This window comes from Dromiciops gliroides, chromosome 5 (assembly GCF_019393635.1).
Source record: "Dromiciops gliroides isolate mDroGli1 chromosome 5, mDroGli1.pri, whole genome shotgun sequence".
Lineage (NCBI taxonomy): Eukaryota > Metazoa > Chordata > Mammalia > Microbiotheria > Microbiotheriidae > Dromiciops > Dromiciops gliroides.
The window spans coordinates 22,810,301-22,832,840 of record NC_057865.1 but is presented as its reverse complement, the minus strand read 5'-3'; the positions used below and the strand labels follow the sequence as shown (position 1 = coordinate 22,832,840).

At 47.4% G+C, this 22,540-nt stretch overlaps 1 protein-coding gene across 1 annotated transcript in view; it reads left to right on the top strand.

Moving 5' to 3' along the window:
• Positions 1-22,540, top strand: part of STT3B (STT3 oligosaccharyltransferase complex catalytic subunit B) — a 91,251-nt gene extending 68,711 nt beyond the window's left edge. The window contains exons 6-16 of the mRNA XM_043966272.1: positions 2,367-2,465; positions 4,703-4,849; positions 7,155-7,203; positions 9,731-9,885; positions 11,865-12,076; positions 12,986-13,173; positions 13,327-13,498; positions 14,077-14,250; positions 16,099-16,212; positions 17,935-18,147; positions 20,977-22,540. Of these exons, the coding sequence (XP_043822207.1) occupies positions 2,367-2,465; positions 4,703-4,849; positions 7,155-7,203; positions 9,731-9,885; positions 11,865-12,076; positions 12,986-13,173; positions 13,327-13,498; positions 14,077-14,250; positions 16,099-16,212; positions 17,935-18,147; positions 20,977-21,057 (1,604 nt within the window). The 3' untranslated portion in view covers positions 21,058-22,540. The remainder of the gene's footprint in view (positions 1-2,366; positions 2,466-4,702; positions 4,850-7,154; positions 7,204-9,730; positions 9,886-11,864; positions 12,077-12,985; positions 13,174-13,326; positions 13,499-14,076; positions 14,251-16,098; positions 16,213-17,934; positions 18,148-20,976) is intronic.

The following is a 22,540-nucleotide window of genomic DNA, read 5'->3' as shown; positions in this document are numbered from 1 at the left end:
TTCCTAGCAAGCACTTAGTTGTGCTCAATTGCAGAAATGTCGTTTAAGAATTAGACAAAACTTAAGACTAGCATGTGACTCCCCGGCATTTTCCTTGTGGTGCTTTGTGTAGAATGCATTCAATCAATACTAAATAGAAATACAGTGACGAATGCCAATTACTCTAGTTCCACAGGATGGCAGTGTTGGAACATTTTCATGATAGAATGGATGATTTACAACAAAGTCATAGTGAATTTTCATAAAGTTCACAACTCGTAGCAAGCCCCTGTTACTTTGATTTGAAGGAAAAGAAGAGATAGTCCAGCAACAAGAGCAACTCTTGTTGAAAAGGAGCCCAGAGGAGGAGTATTGATGACAAGGAGTCTGGATGGGCTGGTGTGGGGTCAGACCTTTTGCAACAAGAGAGAGTCATAGTGTTAACTCCCTGTTTGGGGGGGTGGGGTGAAGGGAAAGCGATAGATCATTGGGATCTCCCATGGCCCACTTCTTCCTGCTCCTTCATGGCTCTCAGCACCTGCTGCCCGTTAGGCTTCAGGCCTGGGAGATATTTCAGTTCCTTTGTGTCCCTCGCTTTACTAGCCACATAACAGGCATCCAGTGTGTATAGGCTGGCTTGATGGGATACACAGAGTTTAGGAAATCGGGGAGGGAAGTGTTAAAGAAATGGTTAGATGCAATGGACATTAATGAATGGTTTTTATTGGCGGACGCCTCTATAACAACATGGAGGAGGGTAGGAAAAGGCCAGGTTACAGAGGCAACAGGGGCTCTGGGAGTTGATTGGATGAGGGGAGGATGGTCAGTTTCGCGTTTTTAGGATCGTCACCTGACAGCCGCGTTGGGTGATGGACAGCAATGGGGAGACCAGCGCACTTTCACAGAGTCCATGCTTGGCTCGGTGAGGGCCAGAAGCACGGCAGTGGCAGAAGCGGGGTTAGAGAAGAGGCTTGTCTGAGCAGTGTCAGGAAGGGAGAAACAAGGCTTGGCCAGTGATTGGATTTGGAAAGTCTGAGTCTGGGTGATCCCAGCACTAGAGGGGAGGGTTTGGGAAGATGCGGGTTCAGTGTTGGACTTGTCGAGTTTAAAGTGTCTATGGGACTTCCAGTTTGTGATGTGACCCTGGGAGTCAGGCGAGAGGTCGGGACTGGACAAATAAATCTGAGAAGCATCTGCATAGAATTGATCAGGGTGAAGAGAAGGAGGCTTGGGGTGGAGTCCTGGGCCCCACCTGGCACTGATGGGCATGATCTTAATGAAGATTCAGTAAATGAGGCTGAGAAGGAGCAGGTAGGAGAGTGGAGAAAGAAGCCTAGAGAGAGGAGTGCTAAAGGCTGCCGGGAGGTTGGGAAGGATGAGGATAGAGAAAAGGCATTGGTTGGAGTGCCCTATCTGCTGCACAGCCTAGCTGCCCCGTAACCTTCGTTTGGTTTTAAGTGTACAAATTAAGATGCTGATTGGAGCCACCAATTGGGCCATTGGTAAGTGTCCTGCCCTGATTTTTGTTAAACATCTTGTCGACATTCCTCTACTTAGAAATAATGCTGTGCTGATAACTCGTTGTTTAAAATGATAGAGGGTATTCTGGGATTTGAGGAATCGAGCAGCTCTTCATATTGATGTGAGCAGTTGGTGTCAAACACATCAATTTAGGATTGATAATGCTGTCACTTTAAGCTTCTGAAGGATAAGAATAATGTGCCCCCTCAGGAATCATGTTCTTTACCTGCAGACACCATAGTGTCTAAGATGTTGGTGACTCAAAGCCAATGTCTGTCTCTTCTTGTGGTAGAACTGCAGACCATTAAGGTAGAGAGAGATCAGACAAGCTAAGACTGAACCTGGGTCTCACAGCCTCTCGGGACAACCAACAATACTATAAAGAATTCAGAGCTGGGGCAGCTAGATGGCATAGTGGATAGAGCACCTGCCCTGGAGTCAGGAGTTCCTGAGTTCAAATCCGGCCTCAGACACTTAACACTTACTAGCTGTGTGACCGTGGGCAAGTCACTTAACCCCAATTGCCTCACTAAAAAAAAAAAAAAGAATTCAGAGCTAAAGTAATGTGCTTGGGAAAAGGAATCTTCTTGTGTGGGATATAGCGTTAATCACAAAGTATCTGTCAAGGAGAATTTTTCTTCCTTACCAGACCTGTAACATCATTGGTATAGGGAAGAAAACTCTACCAGTATTGAATAACTATTTAGCAACTCCCACTCACGTAAAATAGTATCGTAAACAAGTCCTCTTGACAAACTAAGCTATCGACTCAGAATTACAAGACAAGACACAAGTGTCTGTCTACATAAAAGTCTGCTGGCGCTCACTAAGCACAACTGAATTTGCTTCCCATTTTGTCTTTGTAGCATATAGCACTTTCTACATTGTGGGTCTGATACTGTCCATGCAGATTCCTTTTGTGGGATTCCAGCCAATCAGGACAAGTGAACACATGGCTGCCGCAGGTATGCAAAGGAGGTTCATTTTTCCTCTTAATTTAAAAAAAAGGGTAAAATTAGTCAATGGGGAAATTATTATTATCTGACACCTTTTGTCATCCTGGCTTCTAGGGCAGGTAAGCTCCCATATACCAGGTACCTTTGTATCATCTAACTCTCTATGAACTGCAGTTGGCATGTCCTCACCAGTAGCCCAGACAGACCAACCCATTTTCTTGAATTTCATGCGATATATATTGCATGTCTATCCCATATAATAATCAGAAACAAATCTCTGGATGTTTAACAGAAACAGTTCTTTGGGATAGTTGTGCCAAATATCTCAACAGCTTCAAATACATATTTCCCAAGACTGTTGGCTGGCAGTTGGTGATTCTAATAATTGGCTTTTTACTTGCTTTTGACTGATTTTCAGTTGTTGCTGAAGTTGGTTGATACTATAGAAGAAAGAGTGGAAATAGCATAGGGCATTTTCTGAGCACTCTCTAGATTAGTGCCCCTGCCATCCCCAGATTGACCCCCGAGACACTGTGTGATAAGCTCATGTAGACAGTCTAGCCTAGGGAAGGGAACATCTCCACCCATCGCAGACAGTGAAGCCCCTTGTCATTGTATGGTTCCCACTGTCTTTCCCAGTTAAACCCATCTACAATTCTAAACCTCACTGTTGTTGAGATGTTTAAAACATGACATTTTCAGAAACACTAAAATGACAAAAAAGGTACCTCTCCTCACTTAAAAACATTCCGTTGAGACACAAGAAACTCCTGCCTGGCCCATAGAGCTACCATTGCATTAAAATGAGTGTGATGTCCTCTTGGAAATTAAGTCCAATTGCATTGTGAACCCTTGATCAATAATGAGTGTGCCACCTTCAAAAAAAAGACAGCAAAGCATGGTAAGAAGCCTCACCCAAGGTTTGCCCAGTGTATACCTAGCATCAGCTTCAAGGTCACAAATACACATTCTGCACACAGTAGCCTGTTTATTAAGTGTTGATAAACATTTCCATTTTTAATGGGTTGACCAGCATTTAACTGTAATTTAAGTTTTGTTGGTCTCATTAAAAGAATTCTTCTTTCAGTATTAAGTGATCTTGTAAACAATATGTCAAGTACCCACCCCCATCCCCACAGTAATTTATTCAATTGGTCACTATCACTTTGGTGGGAAGAATATCTTCTAACCAGTTGGCCACATAGTGATTTTGTGACACTTTTTGTTAATATACAAACAGGATTTCAAGTAAAATGAGTGTTGTCTGTGTGTGATCATAGCTGCATTTACTTTGGTTCTAATTTTTCCTTTTTCTAGATCTTTGACAACCTAGATTTTACAAAATATACAGAATAACTAGGGCAATAAGGTTCATTTTTTATTTGGTGAGATGCTTTCATGCCAGCTCTTTTATTTTATGCAATTTGAGACATTAATTCTTTAAGAGAATTTATATAGCTATTTATTGCCCTGCCCCTTATTTTAAATCATTCTAGTCAACTTTGTTTATTGCTTTAGCTTCCAGAGCAGGTATTTCCAGTAAAAAAAAGAAGAGTAATCAATCTAAATATACTATTCCCTTGTTCTACAAATATTAACCATATATCAATCCTTTAGATTCTCCATATCGTTAAAGGTCTATCTTTTCTGCTGAAACAAAGCGAGTCTAAGGGGCTTTGCTTTTTGATGTCCGTTTTCTTAATTATTTTTATTTTATTTTGCGGGGCAATGAGGGTTAAGTGACTTGCCCAGGGTCACACAGCTAGTAAGTGTCAAGTGTCTGAGGCCGGATTTGAACTCAGGTCCTTCTGAAATGTCCGTTTTCTTAACTAGCCTCTCACTGAAGGTTGTAGAGGGAAAGCATTTTTTAATGTGGGGGTGGGATTGGTGCGTTCAAAGCACGATTTCTCTTGACTGGCTTTCAAATGATGGCAGCCTCTCTACATTCAGAGAGGAGTTTGAGATTAATGTTGGGAGCAAAGAGAACATGCGAGGCTCCTAGCAGATTATCTGGAGAGAGGGTCAAAGTGAGCAGGTGAGAGGTCTCCTTCTCTTAGCTACCTTTAGCTGGTAAAGCTGGAGTTGTTAACAGGTTCCAAAGGCACTCTTCATTTTGGTCAGAATAAGTGTCTGATATTTTTTAAAACACACAAACTCAGTGGAAAAGTATTTTTAAATGGCTCCGGGAAACTGCTCAGCCTTTGAGATGGTCCCAGCACCTAAACACGTTTTCCCTTTTTTTTTAGGTGTCTTTGCACTGATCCAGGCATATGCCTTCCTCCAGTATCTCAGAGACAGACTGACAAAGCAGGAGTTTCAGACCCTTTTTTTCCTGGGAGTGTCCCTTGCTGCGGGTGCTGTGTTCTTGAGCGTGATCTACTTGACTTACACTGGTGAGTGGCATCAGTGCTGGACCGTGTGTTCCTACCTTCCTTGGAAAAGAATCCCATCTATATGGCACACTCAGTGAATGAGCACAGCCTCTGCTTGCCCCCTGCTGTCCTCTCGTGGACAGCTGCGAGTACGAAAAGGTTTAGCTGACATGAAACCTCAGTTGGAGTCTTTGAAACTTGTACCCATTCACTACTAGTAGAACAGAACAGCTCTAATCTGTCGTTCAGGTGATGGTCCCTTTAGATCCTGGAAGAGCTGCCCTTTGCTATAAACTGGAAGGCCTTCAGCATCTGGGGGCCCTCCTAAAATGTGGGTCTCAGAAGTAAACACACCCTGCCCGGTGTAGTCTCAGCAGGCCACTTCCAGCAGTGCCAGCCCCTCTTTATCCCCAGAAGTTTTTGTGTTGAGGAGCTAGGAGGTTGTAGAAAAGGTTTTACTTAAGAAAGGGCTTGCTTATAACCAGGCTCTTTCCTAATCAGGAAATGTATCTTTTCTTTTCCAGAGAGCATTGAGTGTCTGAGCCCCCCATTTTCCATGAACATGTAGAGTCCTCATGATTCAGAGTCCATGGAGAAATGGGGGAGAGTCAAAGGAAACATTGGGTGCTTTCTGTGTGTCAGAGACTGTTCATACTAACAGAAGCCATTCAGACAGTCCTTACCCTCAGAGAGCTGCTTTTTTAATGGGGGAAGACAACACATACAGGGATGCTGGGAAGCTAATCTGGGGGGTGGGGAGTGGAGAGGGGGCAGTTTACAAGTAAGGGGGAGGTGCAAAGCATGGCTGGTTGCTTCCTAGGATGCTTGTCCTAGTTCTACACCAATGAGGAAAGGACGGGCCCGGGGGCAGGCCTCCAAAGAGGCAGGACGGGAGAGGGGGTGAGGGCCAGAGAGTGAGGGGAAGCATGGCTGGGCTCCTGGCTCTCCGATGCTGATCCATTTCCCTCTTTTAGGCTGTGCAGCCCCCCTGCAGATCCAGCAGAAGTTGGGGTGCATGTATCCTCTCCCACCTTCTCATGTTACCAGTCCAGATCTCCTAGGCTTGCTCTCTCTTTGACTGTTTGGTCCTGACCATCTGTGGAGGCCCCATTGGGAGTGCCGCCCCTCTCCCATTTATCTCCTCACTTTGTGTATTCTCGCTGTGGGGTACATCTCTGTAGCTTCGGTGGTCCTCACTAACCTGTGAGCAGCTAGAGAATGAGTCTTAGATTATCTCTGTGAAAGGGTAGAAGAAAACTCTAGGATCCAGTTGGATTCAGATCAAAAGTCTCATTGAAATTGAGTCAGTTCTTAGCAAATGTAGGCATATGATGTCATTTTCAAGGCGTGTCAGGCTCAGGGGGGGGGCCTTCTGGGATACAGAAGGACACGGGGAGAAGACAGAACCTCGCCCCTTGTTTGACCTGTACTTTGTCAGGATCGAAGAGAGGATGCCAGTTGGCTTCCAGGAGTTGAACCTCAAGGGAAATAGGACAGAGAACGCTACCCCTGGATCATTGAATGCGTCGGTGCCTGCTGATGAGGACGTAAATAGGGATGCACAGAATACGGGCATGGTGGATTCCGTGCAGTGTTTTTCCTGGAAAGAGGACACAGATATCTAGGGAGGGCAGGAAAGTCTTCAGGTAGGAGGCTGAGGTGGAGGAGGTCTATTCTGGCTACTGAGAGGGAAGGAGCCGGGAGACGGAGCTGGACAGGTGCCAGGAGCGGCAGAGCCGGTGGGATGACAGGGAGCCTTTGGGGCCACGTTGTGTGAAGGGCCTTGAGAACTAGAAGGTGTGACTCGAGCAATTCTCGAGCATCTTGTCAACTGGCAGAGGGTGGTTGGGACTAGAGAAGATCGCTTCCCCCTTAGCACCTCTTTGCCTCCTGCCTACAAACATGCCCGCCTCTCCCCCATGACCGTCCTTCCATCCCCAGGAACCATGGTCCTGTGTCTCTTCTGCCCTTGGTGGCTTCCCTTCTCTGCACACAAGAGGTGCCTCTCTTCTCCTCTCCTTCTTAGACCCTTTCAGCATTAACACTGCACCAGGGTGGCTCTGCAGGTACCAGTGCTTTCAGTAGCCTTTTCTCCATCCTCTTTTTCCTTGACGTCTCTACAGTCTTGGACACTGATGATCCCCTCTTCTCTCTCCTGGTTCTCCTCTAACCGATCTGACCACTTCTCCTCAGTCTCCTTCACTGGGTTCTCATTGAGAAAGGAGACCCGCTGCCATTAATAATTAAGTTTTTTAAAATTATTGATGTTCTTGTTTCTTTTTTAAACTAACTTTCCTTTTTTTTTTTTTTTTTTTAACTTTTCTAGGTTATATTGCACCATGGAGTGGCAGGTTTTATTCACTGTGGGACACTGGGTAAGTAAAGATGAAGGGAAATTATGTTAAAGTGTTGAATTTACAAAGAAATTCAAAAAGGTTATTACTATCTCAAGAGAAGGAGGGACTGAAAATTTATCTTAGCTGCATTCACCACCTCCAGGGAGGTGGGCAACATTGTCCCTGAGTAACTGGGCAACATGTGAGGTCATGGCCGTGCTCTGAAGAGCTGCCGGGCCTACCTGCCTGACATGGACACCCACCAACCACACAGCTTGGGGAATGTTGGTGCAGTTCCCAAGACTCTCAAAAATTCTCTAGTAGTGAAAACTTGTGTGGAAAGTTAAAAAGAAGCTAAGCAAACTTCCACTCAGGACACCTGCTTTTAGTTTCCTTGTGAACTTAGTTATTCCTTGGCATTTTTCCATTCTTGACCATCTCTCTACCACTTTTCTTTAAGTGGATTGTAAACGCAAAGTAAATTATATCAGAAGACAGACAGTAGTAGCGGGGGGTTGCAGTTACTAGTGTTTGTTGAACAAACCTTTTTTTGGTTTATTCATCAATTTGGATAACATGGCCCTGTGATTGCACATCTTGCAGGGTTTGGATACAGTAGAAACCTTGTAGACAAGTCCTTCCCAAACTCTTGATCCAAATAATACTGATCTCAACAAAAGACCTGATGGAACAACTCCAGCCTTTTCTACTTGCCCCTTCATTGCTGCCCACCCAGTGCCTTCCAGAAGAGAACTTGTGACACAGTGTTATTGGACAGGGGAGACGCAGGTTTTGATGCTGTTCAGACGTGTACCGAGAGTCCCTAAGTGACCCTTGTGCATGAAGCGTTCATGGAGGACCAGCACCAGTGGCACGAGGGCTGCTCTTCCATCTGACTGACCCAGTTCTCCCCTGTGGCTGTCAGAAGCTGTCACGTGGGCAGCAGTTTATCCCAGTAAAACCATCTCAGCAGATGGGCTAAATCAAGTTGGGGATGACCCATTGGCCTCATCCCTGGATGGTGTTAGTGGGGTGTAGACTAGCCCAAGCATGTACAATGGGCAGATGAAAAGTTTGTTCCATTGGCCATGAAGCTAGCTGCAGCAGGCACTGTGGGGCGCTTGGAGCTTGGTCAGACACCCAGGAGACCAAGGTTGCCCACAGCCATCCCTGGCCATCGCCAGTTGTCCTGACTTTGTTTAACTCTGCCTCGCTTAAATCCAGTTCATGAATGAGTCAAGCCATTACCCCATGATGTCATTGGTCCTCTTTGGTGACTGGTAACCATTGGAGAACCCTTTCAGTGATCCATAGGGTCTCCTGGTGTCAGGGACATTAGGCTCAACCTCATTCTACAAATGAGGAAACTGAGGCCTAGCGGCAGGGGGATGGCCTATGCTGGAACACATGTTGGGAGTGAGGACGAGAACCAAGATTAGAAACTTAGTCCTCAGGTTTCATGTGCAGTGCCTCTTCTACCAGACTGTGCTGTCAGGTCTGGTTTCCTGATGAAATTGGTATTTCCTTTTTTTGGCATGTTATTTTCCGTCATGAATGGACAACTCCTATCTGAGTGATGGGTAAAATGGCTTTCCTCTTTTGCCTGTAAACAGATGGGCCTTAGATGAAGAATTAAGTTAATAGGAATAGCACATGACATTTGTATTTTCAGTGCTAACCTTACAGGAATAGGATACATACTTGTAAGAGATGATGCAACCTTTGGTTAATTGGTTTTTTAAGTAACTATTTCTTAAGCTAACTGAACTACATCTGACATGATAACCTCATGGTTCCTCCCCATTAATAACTGAAGTGGAATTATCGAACTAGAAGTGTCACATATGTGACTGTTGACCTGATGTTTTGTGTAGTGATCCACAAGATATCAGGCCATGGTTTAGTATTTTTGTAGAGAAATTATTCTAATAATTCTAATTCATTTCATGTTCAGTTCATGTTGCACCATCTTTTTTGGGTAGTGCTGTCAACTTAAGTCCCGCTTTACTTAATCTTTTTTTTCTCTGTGGCTACGTTACATCCCTTTTAATATCCACTTTAAAAAGTACAGGAAGGTCACTGAACCCATTGGCAGGCGCTTAATAAGGGGCAGAGGTTTTATTTCAAAGGCAGAGGGAGCAGAATTTGTAGCTTAACTCGGACTGGTCACTGTGGGTGTTCCTGAATGGCCTTCCATGGTTTTCCTGAGTTTGGGCTGAGCTCGCAGTAGGTCCATCTGTAGCAAGGTCCCTCACTAGTACATCATGGGAAGAGAACCCATAAGGTCAGGAGTTCCAGAAGCTCCCAGGGAGGGACACACTCGGCTGAGGCAGCTTAGCTCCTTGTTGGCAGCACAAGGTGCTGACCTTGGCCAAGGTCAGGTGGCCAGCGGGGCAGGGACAGGGGACCTTGCTCAAAGGCCAGCTCTTGGCATTGTATTGAGCATTGTTTCAGCTGCAAGTTAGGGGAGAAAAAGTCACTAAGACCATGAAAAGAAATGCTTTAATCTAGAAGGAAAGTCATTTGGGGTGTTTCAAAACCATGCTGTTTTTGTTTTTTAAACTAGGTATGCAAAAATACACATTCCAATCATTGCCTCAGTGTCCGAACATCAGCCTACAACATGGGTGTCCTTCTTCTTTGATCTCCATATTCTTGTGTGCACCTTCCCAGCAGGCCTGTGGTTCTGTATCAAAAACATCAACGATGAAAGAGTATTTGGTAAGAGAAATGTTCAAAAATACTTTGATTTGAAATAATCAGCAGGGTTTTTTCTTGATGAAGCTCATATTTGTAAATCTTATCTCCTGCAGTTAGGCAAAATTCTCCTTTGTTTTAGAGTTTATATTTTTGGTATTTTAGATTAAAAATACAATGTCAAAAGTAGTTGTTTTGGGGGCAACTAGGTGGTGCAGTGGATAGAGCACCGGCCCTGGATTCAGGAGGACCCGAGTTTAAATCCAGCCTCAGACACTTGACCCTTTCTCGCTGTGTGACCCTGGGCAAGTCACTTAACCCTAATTGCCTCACTAAAAAAACAAAATGAAAAACAAGAAGTAGTTATATTTTTATAATTATGTTATCGCTAAGCACTGATATGAAAGTTAATATCATAACTCAGCCCTTCTTGAGAGCACAAAGTAAATTCTATAATATTTTAACAAATGGTGGCGCTTAATAATTTATTACCACCTGTGAGTACTAAAAGTATAAAGTGGCCAGGTTGCTCTCATCTCAGTGATAAAATTCAAGCCAATTTCAGATGATCTTCAGTTGAGAATGACTTTAATGTGGTTTAAAAGTAGCTTCATGATACTGATAATGGCTGTGCTTTGTCAGCATGTGCTTCACGTATTAACCATTTTTCTAGTGTTGTCTCATTTGCCTGCTTTTTATTTCATTTTTGGCTCATGGCAGATTTTCATTTAATTACGTAACAGTGTTAGATATTTGAGGACTTTGCTCTGTGCCTGAGATTGTAAATGTCCAGGCCTTTGTCCACTACTTAAAATATACCCACTTGAAGATGACCATAATAGCCACCACCAGGCACTTTGCGAAACAAGGCTGTAGCACGTCCCTTGTAATATCTTGTTGGAGAAAAGCAAAGCGCTCTGTGGGTCATAGGACCAGAAAATGGGGCGACAGGCACATAGGCCTGTTTAGCCAACAAGAGTAACGAGTACAGCATAGAATGTTGAAAGCCAAGGCATTGGCATCAGAGAAAGTCGGCAGAATCTAGGCAGCCCCTTGTAAAGATAGCACAGCCTGTGGCGGGGAGGGGTGTGGAGGTGGGGCTCACTGTCCACAGGCCTTTGATCAGGGCCTATGCTAGAAGGTAGCGAGACCGGAAGAGGAAGCTAAAGGCACACAGAGCTGACCCAGCTGAGAATGGGCCTCACCAGAAAGACAAGATAGAGGACCTTGGGCCTCCCCTTGGCTAGGAGGGGAGAGGGGGACATATTTGGAAATAAAGGTGATGGGGAAAACCCGAGATGTGGGGAACCTTAGGCTAAGCCACTTTAATTCCCCAGGCCTGTCTCCTCATCCACTGATGGGGAGAGGGGAGGAATAGGACTTGGGTGGCTTCTTGGAGCTCAGAATTGCGATCATGCCTGAGTCTAAACCAAGGGGTAAAAAGTCTCCCCTTGTGGAGTTCCACTAGTGGCTCTGGAGAAGATGGCATCAGATCTCTGGACCATCTCCCTTGGGCCATGAAAGCCACTTTTCTGTGGTTTCATGTAGCATCCAGGTGTTTGTGACCTGCTGGAATGTGTTTAAAACCTCCAAATCTTTCACTTAACAAATGGCATTGTTTCCACTTGGTTTATTGCTCTCAGAAAGGCTTTCCTCCAGAGGTTTGCCGTGGGGGATTTGTAGGGGATTGTGCATTTACTTGCTGGGCCTTCTGATGTCTTACATAAGTGCATTTTCCTCTAACAGCCTTAGAAAATCCATGGCTATTGATAAATGTGAATGAAAGGAATCCCCATTTCCCTGGTAACCACACTGAAATCTGAAACCTGGCCTGGTCTTATTAATTATTGAAGTTTATAACAAGTTATGGCTATTAAGTATGAGCTAGGATCGGCAATTAAAAAACAAATAATTCTTTGGAGAAATTTTTGATCTTTTAGTTAATGTCTAAAAGCTGAGTTTCCTACTTTCTAATGATTAAAAATGGACCTGTCTCGTCCCAGTGGCTCTGTACGCCATCAGCGCCGTCTACTTTGCGGGGGTGATGGTGCGCCTGATGTTGACTTTGACCCCAGTGGTCTGCATGCTCTCTGCAATCGCCTTCTCCAATGTCTTTGAGCACTATCTGGGGGATGACCTCAAAAGGGAAAACCCACCTGTGGAAGACAGCAGCGACGAGGACGACAAGAGAAACCCAGGAAACTTGTATGACAAGGTAAGCCATCTAAAACGAAGCTGATTCTTATAGACGGGGCCTGTCTGTAAGGCATCTGTGGAGAGAACACCAGGGATGGCACAGGGAGCCCCTTGTAGGGCAATTGACCAAGTGTTATTGTATTCAGTGTTAAAGATACTGTTTGATAGATAGATGATAACATGTCCTGAGTGGGGTTTTATTAAAGATTGTTGCTATTTGCTTTCAGTCCAATGTATCATCAAGACAGTTGTCAGCTGTATTGTAACTCAAGCCTGACCCACATTGCCCCTGGGCTGGCAGCTTGGCTTTATCTTTGTGAAGGAAAGGAGAGTGCCCCCTGGTTTATAGGAGTTTGTCTTGGGGGACCCGCATGGAGCACAGGCATCTGTTGACTGGAGTGAATTACCTCACTCCTGCCAAGTGAGGGCCTCCCTTCCCAATAGCACATCAGTATCAAGTGGGACGGGCTGGGGCAGGAGCATTTCTCTTCTTGGTCATTGATGCTGCACTGTTCAGGTTGAACCTCCAAGTCCAGGCTCCTCATTTCCTTGGTAGACAATCCCCCATCAACACCAAGGCCACATGTCAGTTTTTGTGTGTGTAAAGCTTGGGCCACTTCCCCTTGGTGGTCACTGTTAATATGCTGAACAGCTGCCTCTTTCCTCAAGAGGATGAACTGCACTGCTCTTGTTCCTGAAACGAGCCCCCCGTGAGGTGGCTGCTCAGGGGCATGGAGACAGCACGGGGTAAAATGTTGCTTTGGGGCAGCTGCTTTTCTGTGGAACCCTGTGAGTAGGGGGCCAGGGGGTAGAAAAGATTTGGGTAGAAATGAGGCGATGAGCTACCTTGTTTTGACATAATGTTTCTGAGAGAACCAAAGAGAAGGCAAAAGAATCCGTTGGCATAAGCACCTTTTTATATCCCCAGGCAGGTAAAGTGAGGAAACATGTATCTGAGCAGGAGAAAACCGAAGAAGGCTTGGGGCCCAACATCAAAAGCATCGTTACCATGCTGATGCTTATGTTGTTAATGATGTTTGCAGTTCATTGTACCTGGGTAACGAGCAACGCCTACTCCAGCCCCAGCATCGTCCTGGCCTCCTACAACCATGATGGGTGAGGCTACCAGGCCCCTGGGGGGTGCGGGTGCCCCACTGGTCCTTGGTTTGTGGTCCTGAGGAGTACCCAGCTCCTTGGTCCCTGGTGGGGCAGTTGTGCCTGTCCCATTCTGACTGCTTTGTCTGAAAGTGCACGACCATTTTATTTCAGCACCAGGAATATACTGGATGATTTCCGAGAGGCCTACTATTGGCTAAGGCAGAACACTGACGAACATGCCCGCGTCATGTCTTGGTGGGATTATGGCTATCAGATCGCCGGGATGGCCAATAGGACGACACTCGTCGACAACAACACGTGGAACAATAGCCACATTGCACTGGTAAGGGTTTTCTATGCCACGGAAGCCTGGGGGAAAGTCCCCTCATCTCCTCTGACTCCTGATGTTTCTCTGCCCATTGCCATGAAGGGCAGACCCTTTATACAGGAGCCGACGGGACGCACATGTTTACAATCCCATCGAAAGCTGCTTTCCTTAGACAACCAGCTTCGACAATTATTTGAATGTGTGTGAACTAGCTGCATTATCCTGAGTCAGGAAGTTGGGTTTTTACTACACAATGTAGCAGAGAAACTCACCATTACACTGGGGCTGCAAACCTCTGGACAGGTGCCCAGTATGGTGGCCTTAGGGCCAAGGTCCACTCAGCCCGGGCAGGGAGAGAACATGGAGGGCCATGAACCCCACCCCTCCACCCCACTCCCCCATCTTCAAAACCAAATGAGAAGGGTCTGAGCTGGGGCAGTCTGTGGTGTATGAGGACACCTAACATGAACGTCTGAGTCTGTTGACAGCGGCATGGTTTCTCAGCCTGCACCTTGATTTCTGCCCAACTTAACATGTAGGGGTTGAGCCCAAAGAAACCATTTAAATGTCTTGTTTTTAAACACATGATCTAGGTCGGGAAAGCCATGTCTTCAAACGAAACGGCAGCCTATGAAATCATGAGGAGCCTGGATGTAGATTACGTCTTGATTATTTTTGGAGGAGTCATTGGCTATTCTGGTGACGACATCAATAAGTTTCTCTGGATGGTCAGGATAGCAGAAGGAGAGCATCCGAAAGACATTCGGGTAAGAAACCAATTAGAAATAGGAAAGGGTGGTACCCCTGCGGGTGGATCTGTCAGCAAACTTTCATTAAGCACCTGCCCTGGGCCAAAGCTCAGCGTTTGAGAGCAGAATGAGGAAGCAGGCCCTCGCAGCGCATCAAAGTAAGTAGCCACCCAACAGATAGAAAACCTGGGAGCGAGGGGAAGATGTGGTTCCCTGTACCCAGGTGTGCAGCCTCAGTCCTCTGACTTCTCTAACATTGGGGGGCCCTCGCCGAGATGGTCCTCTAAGGCCTTGTCTGCCTTTCGGCCCCTTGCCCTCGTGTCTCCCCATTTCCTCCCACTTCCTGTTCTCGTCTGTCCATCATAGGGCTGCCAGGTTATAGTCAGACCCCTTTCCTGCACTAAAACCCCCGACTGACTTCTCATCGCTCACAGAATTGGGCCGGGTCTTTAAGCTCCACACAATTCTGGCCGTGTCGACTTCCTGAACCTGGTTCTCTTACTCCAGAGGCCAAACGGATTTCTTCACTGTCTGCTTACTAGGCCTTGTTTCCCTGCCGTGGCGCAGGCAGGATTTCTCCCCTGGCCGTGAGCCTGGCTTCTCCAGGAAGCCATTCCTGATCCCTCGCTGGGGAGTGGTCTATCTTTCCTCTGACTTCCCCATCACCATCCTCTCTGTTCTCTTGACTGATGATCCTGCATTCTAGTGACTTGTGCCTATGTCTCTGCCTTCCCTACTCCATGGTAAGCTGTGGAGGTGCAGCTCTGGTCTTGTCCATCTCTCCGTCCCTTACCGTGCCCTGCATTCCTTGGGCAGGCGGGAGGATTTCTCTTCAGTCTGTTTGTATGGATGGCTTGGTCTTGTCATATTCCCAGGCTTGGTCTCCTTTTTAGTTAGTCAGGAGCCCAGTTGATTCTCATCTACATTAATAAAGAACAGGAGAGAGATGTGAGGTGCTCATTCAAAAAGTCTATCCCATAAGGCTTTGGAATGAAGATACACCAAGCCCTGCTCAAAACGGCTGGTTCTGGGCTGTTCCCTGACCTTCTCTAGACTTGCTAATGCTGGTGAAGGAGCTGTGACACCTGTGCTCCTCCCCCCTTTCTCTGTGGCAGCAAACCTGCTGCGGGGTGGTTTGGAGTGTGCGGGATGAGAGTGATGCTTGAGGCATCCACCTCAATTAGCCTCAGTTGACATTTGGGTCGGCTTTTCAGAAAGGAGGTGGTGTGGTCGCCTTCAGGGGTCTTGCCTGTGAGTGAGGAGCCACAAGCTCCCTGAAGGAGACTGGTCAGAGCCGTCAAGGTGTCACCCCCCTCCTTTATTCCAAGAGTGAGAGAAGTTTTAGTGCTAACTTGGTGAGCAGGCACCTGTGTGACCCTGGACAAGTCACTTACCTTTGAGCGTCTTTCTCATTGGTAGAGGGAGTGTGCAGGTTGGGTCCCTATCCCTAAATGGGAAGGTACAACATCTGTCAAGCTGGGCCTTGAGCTCTAGCATCAGACACATGAGAAAAAGGCTTTGTATTGACTGGGACAAAACCACAGCCAAAATCAAGATTAATAAGTTACTCCCCCGGAAGCACCAATAACAAAAATGAAGAGGGAAGACATCCTACACTCGGGTACAGCCTGTCCTGAATCCATCCTTGGGAGTGGCTGCTCTCCTCGGATTGGGGGGAGAGAGCACATGTGCGTACTGACTTGTGTCCCCCCAGCGTCTTGCACATGTTATCTTGCTGGATTGGGTTATTTGAAGAGACATTATTTAAAGGGATCCGTGGATAGCTCTCAAAGCTAACCCTTATGAAGAGGTCTCTTAATTTCTTGAACTGTGCTGAGCAGGAAATCTCTTTATTCTTCCTTACAGGAAAGTGACTACTTCACCCCCCAGGGAGAGTTTCGAGTAGACAAGGCAGGGTCTCCCACCTTGCTGAACTGCCTCATGTATAAAATGTCGTATTACAGATTTGGAGAAATGCAGGTGAGTGGGGGCGATCTCCAGTTGTGGGAGGACCTTGTTTTCAAGACTGAATGTTGGTGAGATGAACTCTGCCCCGCTGCCGAATACATCGATCCATTGCTTTCCTATCACTGTAGGGCCCTGGCAGAGACTCCTGTGGGGGGACTTTTGTTTTCTTGGGAGGCCGCAGACATGCCCCAGATCAGCGCTAGAATTCTGGGTCTGGGTCTGAGTTCTGGAATGGCAGAAGGCAGACTGCCAGGTGGTGCACGTTTCCCTGGCCAGCCAGAGCTCACTTAGTCACACCTGTCGTCCAGGATCTTCCTGTTGGTGTTGGCTTTTAGAGGCCATTGGAAAGGAGCAGAGACCTGGCATTTGCCGTGGCAGAGGGGGCTCGGCCTACCTTGGGCCTAGGTGTGTTTCCGATCTCCGTCCCCCAGGGGCCCTGGACGGTGCAGAATGGGCTAGACTAGGAACTGTCCTGGGAAAGCCAGCCTGGCTGGTGTGTTTCTGCAGACGGCTCCAGCAGACAGGGCCGTCATGGGGAGGGAGTGGGAGCAGGAAGGCTCGGGCTCAAGGCCTTCCTCTGCGAAGGACTCTTGGGACCCTGGCAGGCCGGGCCCACTTGAGGACCCAGGGCTGGTCGCTGCTTCAGCTGTCAGGGGAGGGAGGGAGAGCAGATCATTTCTCAAGCTCATTTTGGACTCTAAACAAGCAGGGGTTTGCTCCTCCCCTACTATCCCCCCATACCCCGGGCACACATCTCTGAGCCAAGATGAGAAGAATCCCTACAGAGATCTCTTGTGGGATGTTTTAGTTTTATCAGGAATTAGACTTAACTAACATGTTAGGCCTTCGTTTAGTGCTATTGTTAGAATAAAGGGGTGATTTCCATCTCACTTGGAAAGCTAATTTCATCCATTTTCAAAATGGTGTCATTAGGGTAAGGTTAGAACACACCTGGGCCTTCAGGTGGGTGTGCATTTTGCTCTCCACATTCTTTTGGCTTTGAAAGTCTGTTCTTCAGGTGCCCTTAGATGTTCCTCCTGAGATCTCATGGGGAACAATTAAAGTTAGCAGGTAAAGAGAGTCATCATTTTATCTTTGAGTTTCTAACTCTCCTGAGCCAGCCCCAGGCCACTCGTGAGGCGACACTTAGCCCATGCACGTCACTGACCACGTCAGCCCACTCTGCCCACAGACCTGCCTTCTACTTGTTGCGGTGTGGTTCAAAATAAAACAGTTGGCTTGGGGTCGTATCATTGGGGGGTTGTCTTTAAATTCCCTCAGACCGGTTTCTATATAGAAAACATTTCATCTCTTAGCTGTACCTTTACTGCAGGGAGATGGGTTTCTGCAGCCTGCGACAGGCGTCTGTGCCCCCCCCCCCCTCCCTCTCTCTCTCTCTCACACACACACACACACACACACACACACACACACACACACACACCGCCCCCTTCTGGACTGGCCTAGATCTTGTTTTGTTGTTGCTGCCCCACCTGGGAGACTCCTTCGGCTTCTGGACCTACTTCTGCTTTACCCAGAGCAGAATCATTGTCTTTGCAGGAGTCTGAACCAGGAAGAGCAGTCACCTGTTGGACGTTTTGTGGAGGCTCAATCTTCTGGGTGTTTGCCCTGGTTTTCTTCTAGTCGACGAGCATGTATTGATGTTGATAGAGGCCAGCGCAGCATGCGCACTTGTCCCACCATAGTTACTGATGTGAACACCCTGTCTTACAGCTAGATTTTCGGACACCCCCGGGTTTTGACCGGACACGTAACGCTGAGATTGGCAACAAGGACATTAAATTCAAACACCTGGAAGAAGCCTTTACCTCCGAGCACTGGCTTGTGAGGATATACAAGGTGAAGCAGTTGGAGAACAGGGAGACCCTCGACCACAAGCCTCGAGTCACCAACATTCTCTCCAAACAGAAGTATTTGTCAAAGAAGGTGGGTGCCCAGGGAGCTTCTCCTCCAAGGGGGCAGCTCGGCCTGTCTGGTCACTGGTAGGTGGCCCCTTTCCCCATGCCACACATCCCTGTTTAGTGTCAGCCTCCATGTTCCCCAGAGTGTGCCAGCCCGAGGGCCCTCCTGGGGCAGTCTCCTGTCAGGAGCTCTGGTTGGCCCCACACCTTCCCCATGGCGCTCTCCTGCAGAATCTGTTCTAAAGGTAAAATGCCAAACCGTTTATTGAAAAGGTGACATTTTGTATGAAAGAGGGAATTCAGCCTGAATTTTCCTTTGGTGTCGGACTTCTTCCTCCATTGTGAAATAAACGTAAATCTCCACTTCCTTGTGATGCACGGCCTTCCTGTCTTGTCCCTCGTGAAGATCAGGCTGGACCTTCTTCTAGAACCTTCATGACGGAAAAACGCCCTTATGCCTGGGAGGGGTGTGAACGATGAGATGAATAAAGCGCAGCGATGTCATTGCTGAGATCATGCCCGTTGGGGGGGGGGGGGTCCTTCTATGATCTTGATGAGTTATTTCAGGGTGGTGGGGCAGGCATGCCGAGAAGCCGCAGGCTTAGGACTCCAAGGCCTGCTCCTTCACAAGTGGGCCCTCCCCCAGCTCAGCCCAGACCCCGGGGAGCGGTCTCTGAGCCTCCTGGGATGGGAGAGCCACAGGGTCTAGTGTGGGTCCTTGTTTGTTTGTTTTTAGTGAGGCAACTGGGGTTAAGTGACTTGCCCAGGGTCACATAGCTAGTAAGTATCTGAGGCCGGATTTGAACTCAGGTCCTCCTGACTCCAGCGCCGGTGTTCTATCCACTGCGCCATCTAGCTGCCCCCCTTAATTGTTTTTAAACATCCTTAGGCTCACAATTATAGGGACCGTTTATGTAGCACCTAGTGTGTGCGCCAGGCACTGTTCTAGAGCGCCTTAACAGTGCTGTCTCCTTTGATCCTCTGCCTCTCCTGGGAGGTGGGTGCCTGTATCCCTCTTTTAGGGTTAAGTGACCTGCCCATGGTCCTATGCCGGATTTGAACTCGGGTCTTCCTCAAAGTTTCCATGTAGTTGGTGCGGTAGGTTCAGTGTTCCAGCTCTCCTGGTGCAAATCACTTGCTATCTCTGGGCATTAGCAGTCTCCTTATTAGTCCATCAGCAGGCATTCAGTAAGCACCTTCTAAGTGCTGGATGCTGGGGGTGGGAGCACCAACCAGATAAACCCCTCCTCTCTGGAAGCTTCCATTGCCCTTGGGCCCCTCCCAGCTGGAAAGCCTGTGACAGAGGAGGAGGAGGAGGATACGGCTTCTCACCCCATGGGGCAGGGGGCGGCGGGGGGAGGTGTCTAGACACAGTGTCCAACCTCGAGCTCATTCATCTGCTTTTTCAAAGGGAAAGAAGCTGTCAGGACCAGAGGTTCTGATGACCTTTGTTTAATAAAGAGTCAATAATCCAAAGCCTTCCCTATTAAAAAAAAAAAAGTGAGCCCCTTTACTCAGAACTACTTATAAAATGGAAAACAATTCCAAGTGGGGCTTGGCCTTGTTGAGGGGCTGACATTGAACAGTGCCCTTCCTAGGCTCCTCTGGCATCTTCCTAACAGTTAAAGGAGAAGGGGGTCAAACGACCAAAGGTGCCGTTCATGAACCAATGACTTTGCGGTCCAGCCACAGGGGCAGCAATAATGGCTGATGTCTGGTGCCCCCCACCCCAACTATGGAAGAAGGTAAAGGCGGGCCTTCCTGCCCGAGAGAAGGGCCGGGCAGCCAGTGGCTGATGACCCCGGGACCTCAGGGATCCCACCTGAAGCCAGTTTGTCAGTGGCATCAAGGGAACAAAGGATAAACCGGCTTCCCCACAAGATGGCCTGTCCGTTCCATCAAGTCTGTTGAAGTACTGGAGTGTTTGCTAGTTTAAGACTGACCACTGCTACGGGGCCTGTGAAGTGCTGTGCCTGTCCTCTGGGGGACACCAGTGTAGAGAGAGGTTCTGAGGGGTGTGAATTTTGAAGCAACATTGACTTCAGGGCAGCATGTGTAATTCGTGCCCCGAGGAGGGTTGTGTTTCATGGGAGCCCCAGGCCTGACAGTGACCCCTGGGAGAGGACTGCACGTCTCTGGGAGCCCCCCAAGGAGGGCTATGCAGCACACGCTTCCTTATGCTATAACTACAGTGGGAATGTGGTACCCCTAGCACGCCTAAGAGAAAGGACTGGCTTTCAAGGCCTAACTTTGCAAGGCAAGACTTAAGGGGGGGGGGGTCCGGGCCTCAGAAGTCATCTAGGCCAACCCCCGCATTTCTACAAACAACTGCCTCGTTCACAGCTGGTGTAGCCCTTTGTTTTGGGGGGCATTCACCCAATAATTAATTGGGCCTGGTGGGTATCCCCATCTGACCAAGCACCACCAAAGCCCTGAATGATTCTTACTTACTCACATGGCAGGGAAAGAGTGGGACCAGAATGAGAGCTGGAGGCTCTGCCGGTGTCCAAGGCCATAGAAGAATCTCAGCTTGGGTGGGGGGGGGGGGTTAGCACAGGGCCGGGCACACAGTGCGCACCCCAGAAACGCAGCTGCTTCCACAAGCCCTGCATCGGGCTTTGGCATTACCCGCCTGCTTCAGGCGCTTTGATGAGTTGTGTGAGTGTGCATGCCAATCATGGTTTCTGAAAAAGCAGAGTCCCGTCACCCAAGAGGCCACCTGGTTAACAGCCCCAGGATTGTAACATCTGCGTGCTCCTTGATGCGCTCTCCAACGGGGGAGAAGACAGCATTAGCTGCGTTCTCGGGAGGAGTGTGAGCAGCGCATACTAATTGCCCTGTTGTTTCTTTTCAGACGACCAAGAGGAAGCGCGGCTACATTAAAAACAAACTCCTTTTAAAGAAAGGCAAGAGGCCCAACAAGAAGACTGTTTAGATGAGACTGTTGCGAGCGCCGATTGCGAGCAGTTGTCCTTGAGAGAACCAGTCTTTGCCTTTAGCTCCAGTCATGTTTCACAACATGAGGGTACAGAACCATCACTGGTCCAGATTCATGTACAAAATTTTCAGGCAATGTCTGATTTACAAATATTGGCTTATTGAGAACAGCTGTTTTCCATTTGTAATGTGAACCGAGAGCAAGCACTGCTGGGAATGTCTAGCAGCAGATCTGATTTTTTTATTGGTACATATTCTCTTTCCACGCCAAGAATTTGGACTTCACGGCACCAAAGAATCCTCGAATCTGGTCCCTGGCACATGCAAATTTGTCGGTTTTTCTTTTTTAATTCTTTTACAAGACCTGCACTTCCTTTGAGATACCTGAACAGCAATATGTAAAATGCAAATTGTAAATTGTGGTGAGCTTTTTAAACAATTAGGAAATGAGTCACAGATCTGGAAACAGCCAGGAGAAACTGGAATGCCCTTCCTTGAATAATAATATTTATTTCCATGTTTCTCGATAGAATGTTTCATCAAATGTGCAGTCTGTTTCACAGCCCACAAAGAAGCTGCTGCCGTTACCGCCACACGCGGTGTTTTTACATGGATGTCCAGGCAGTTGGTGGCAGAGCTTTCTTCGTGGGGTCCCAACAAGGCAGTTCCTGTGCATGCTGTTCATTCAAGGGCTAAATTTGTATCCTTGGTCAGTTCTACACACTGCACCAAGGACGCTGTACAAAATAACCTTATTCAGCAAGGCGACTTAGGGAAAACCTATTCTAAAAATTGCCCGATGGACACGTCTTCCCTTTGTACGTACAACTCTGCCCCCACGACTGGCCGAGGGTGAACGTCCCTCCCTTGGATGCTCCCAACATTTGATGAAACACTCTGGCGTTAGCGAGGTGCTCCTATGTCATTTAAAAATTGTGACAGGTCTGTCCAACGACACGTGCTCACACCTGGCAGGCATGGGACACGCACCCATGCCTGCTCCCGGCAGCTTGAGGAGGAAGAGGGGGAATGTTCTGCAGCCCTTGTGGGACAGAGCTTCCTGCCACAAGCTGCCCCCGTGGGGGGGTTTTATACATATCTATATTAAAAGAAATTATAACTTACGCCACTGCTTTTGGTGGAACACGCGGAATAGTCTGTACCTTTTATGAAGAAAAATGCCATTTACAACCTTCAGTGAGAATGTTACTGCTGATTTTCCTTCCCAAAGTGTAGAATGGTTTGTTTTGGTTTTTTTGTTTTGTTTTATGATTTATAAAAACTAATTTTTGACCCTGATGATGGTTCTTTTACAGACCAGCAAGAATGGCTGTAACATTTTCACAAAATAAAACACATAGATCTGGATTTCTGACACCTTGTTTTGTCATTTGGAGATTTGGTTTTACTGGGTTACTTTGAAGCTCAATGCAGACACGTTGTGATGAGGGGAAATAAAGTTCATTCAAGTTTTGTGTTAA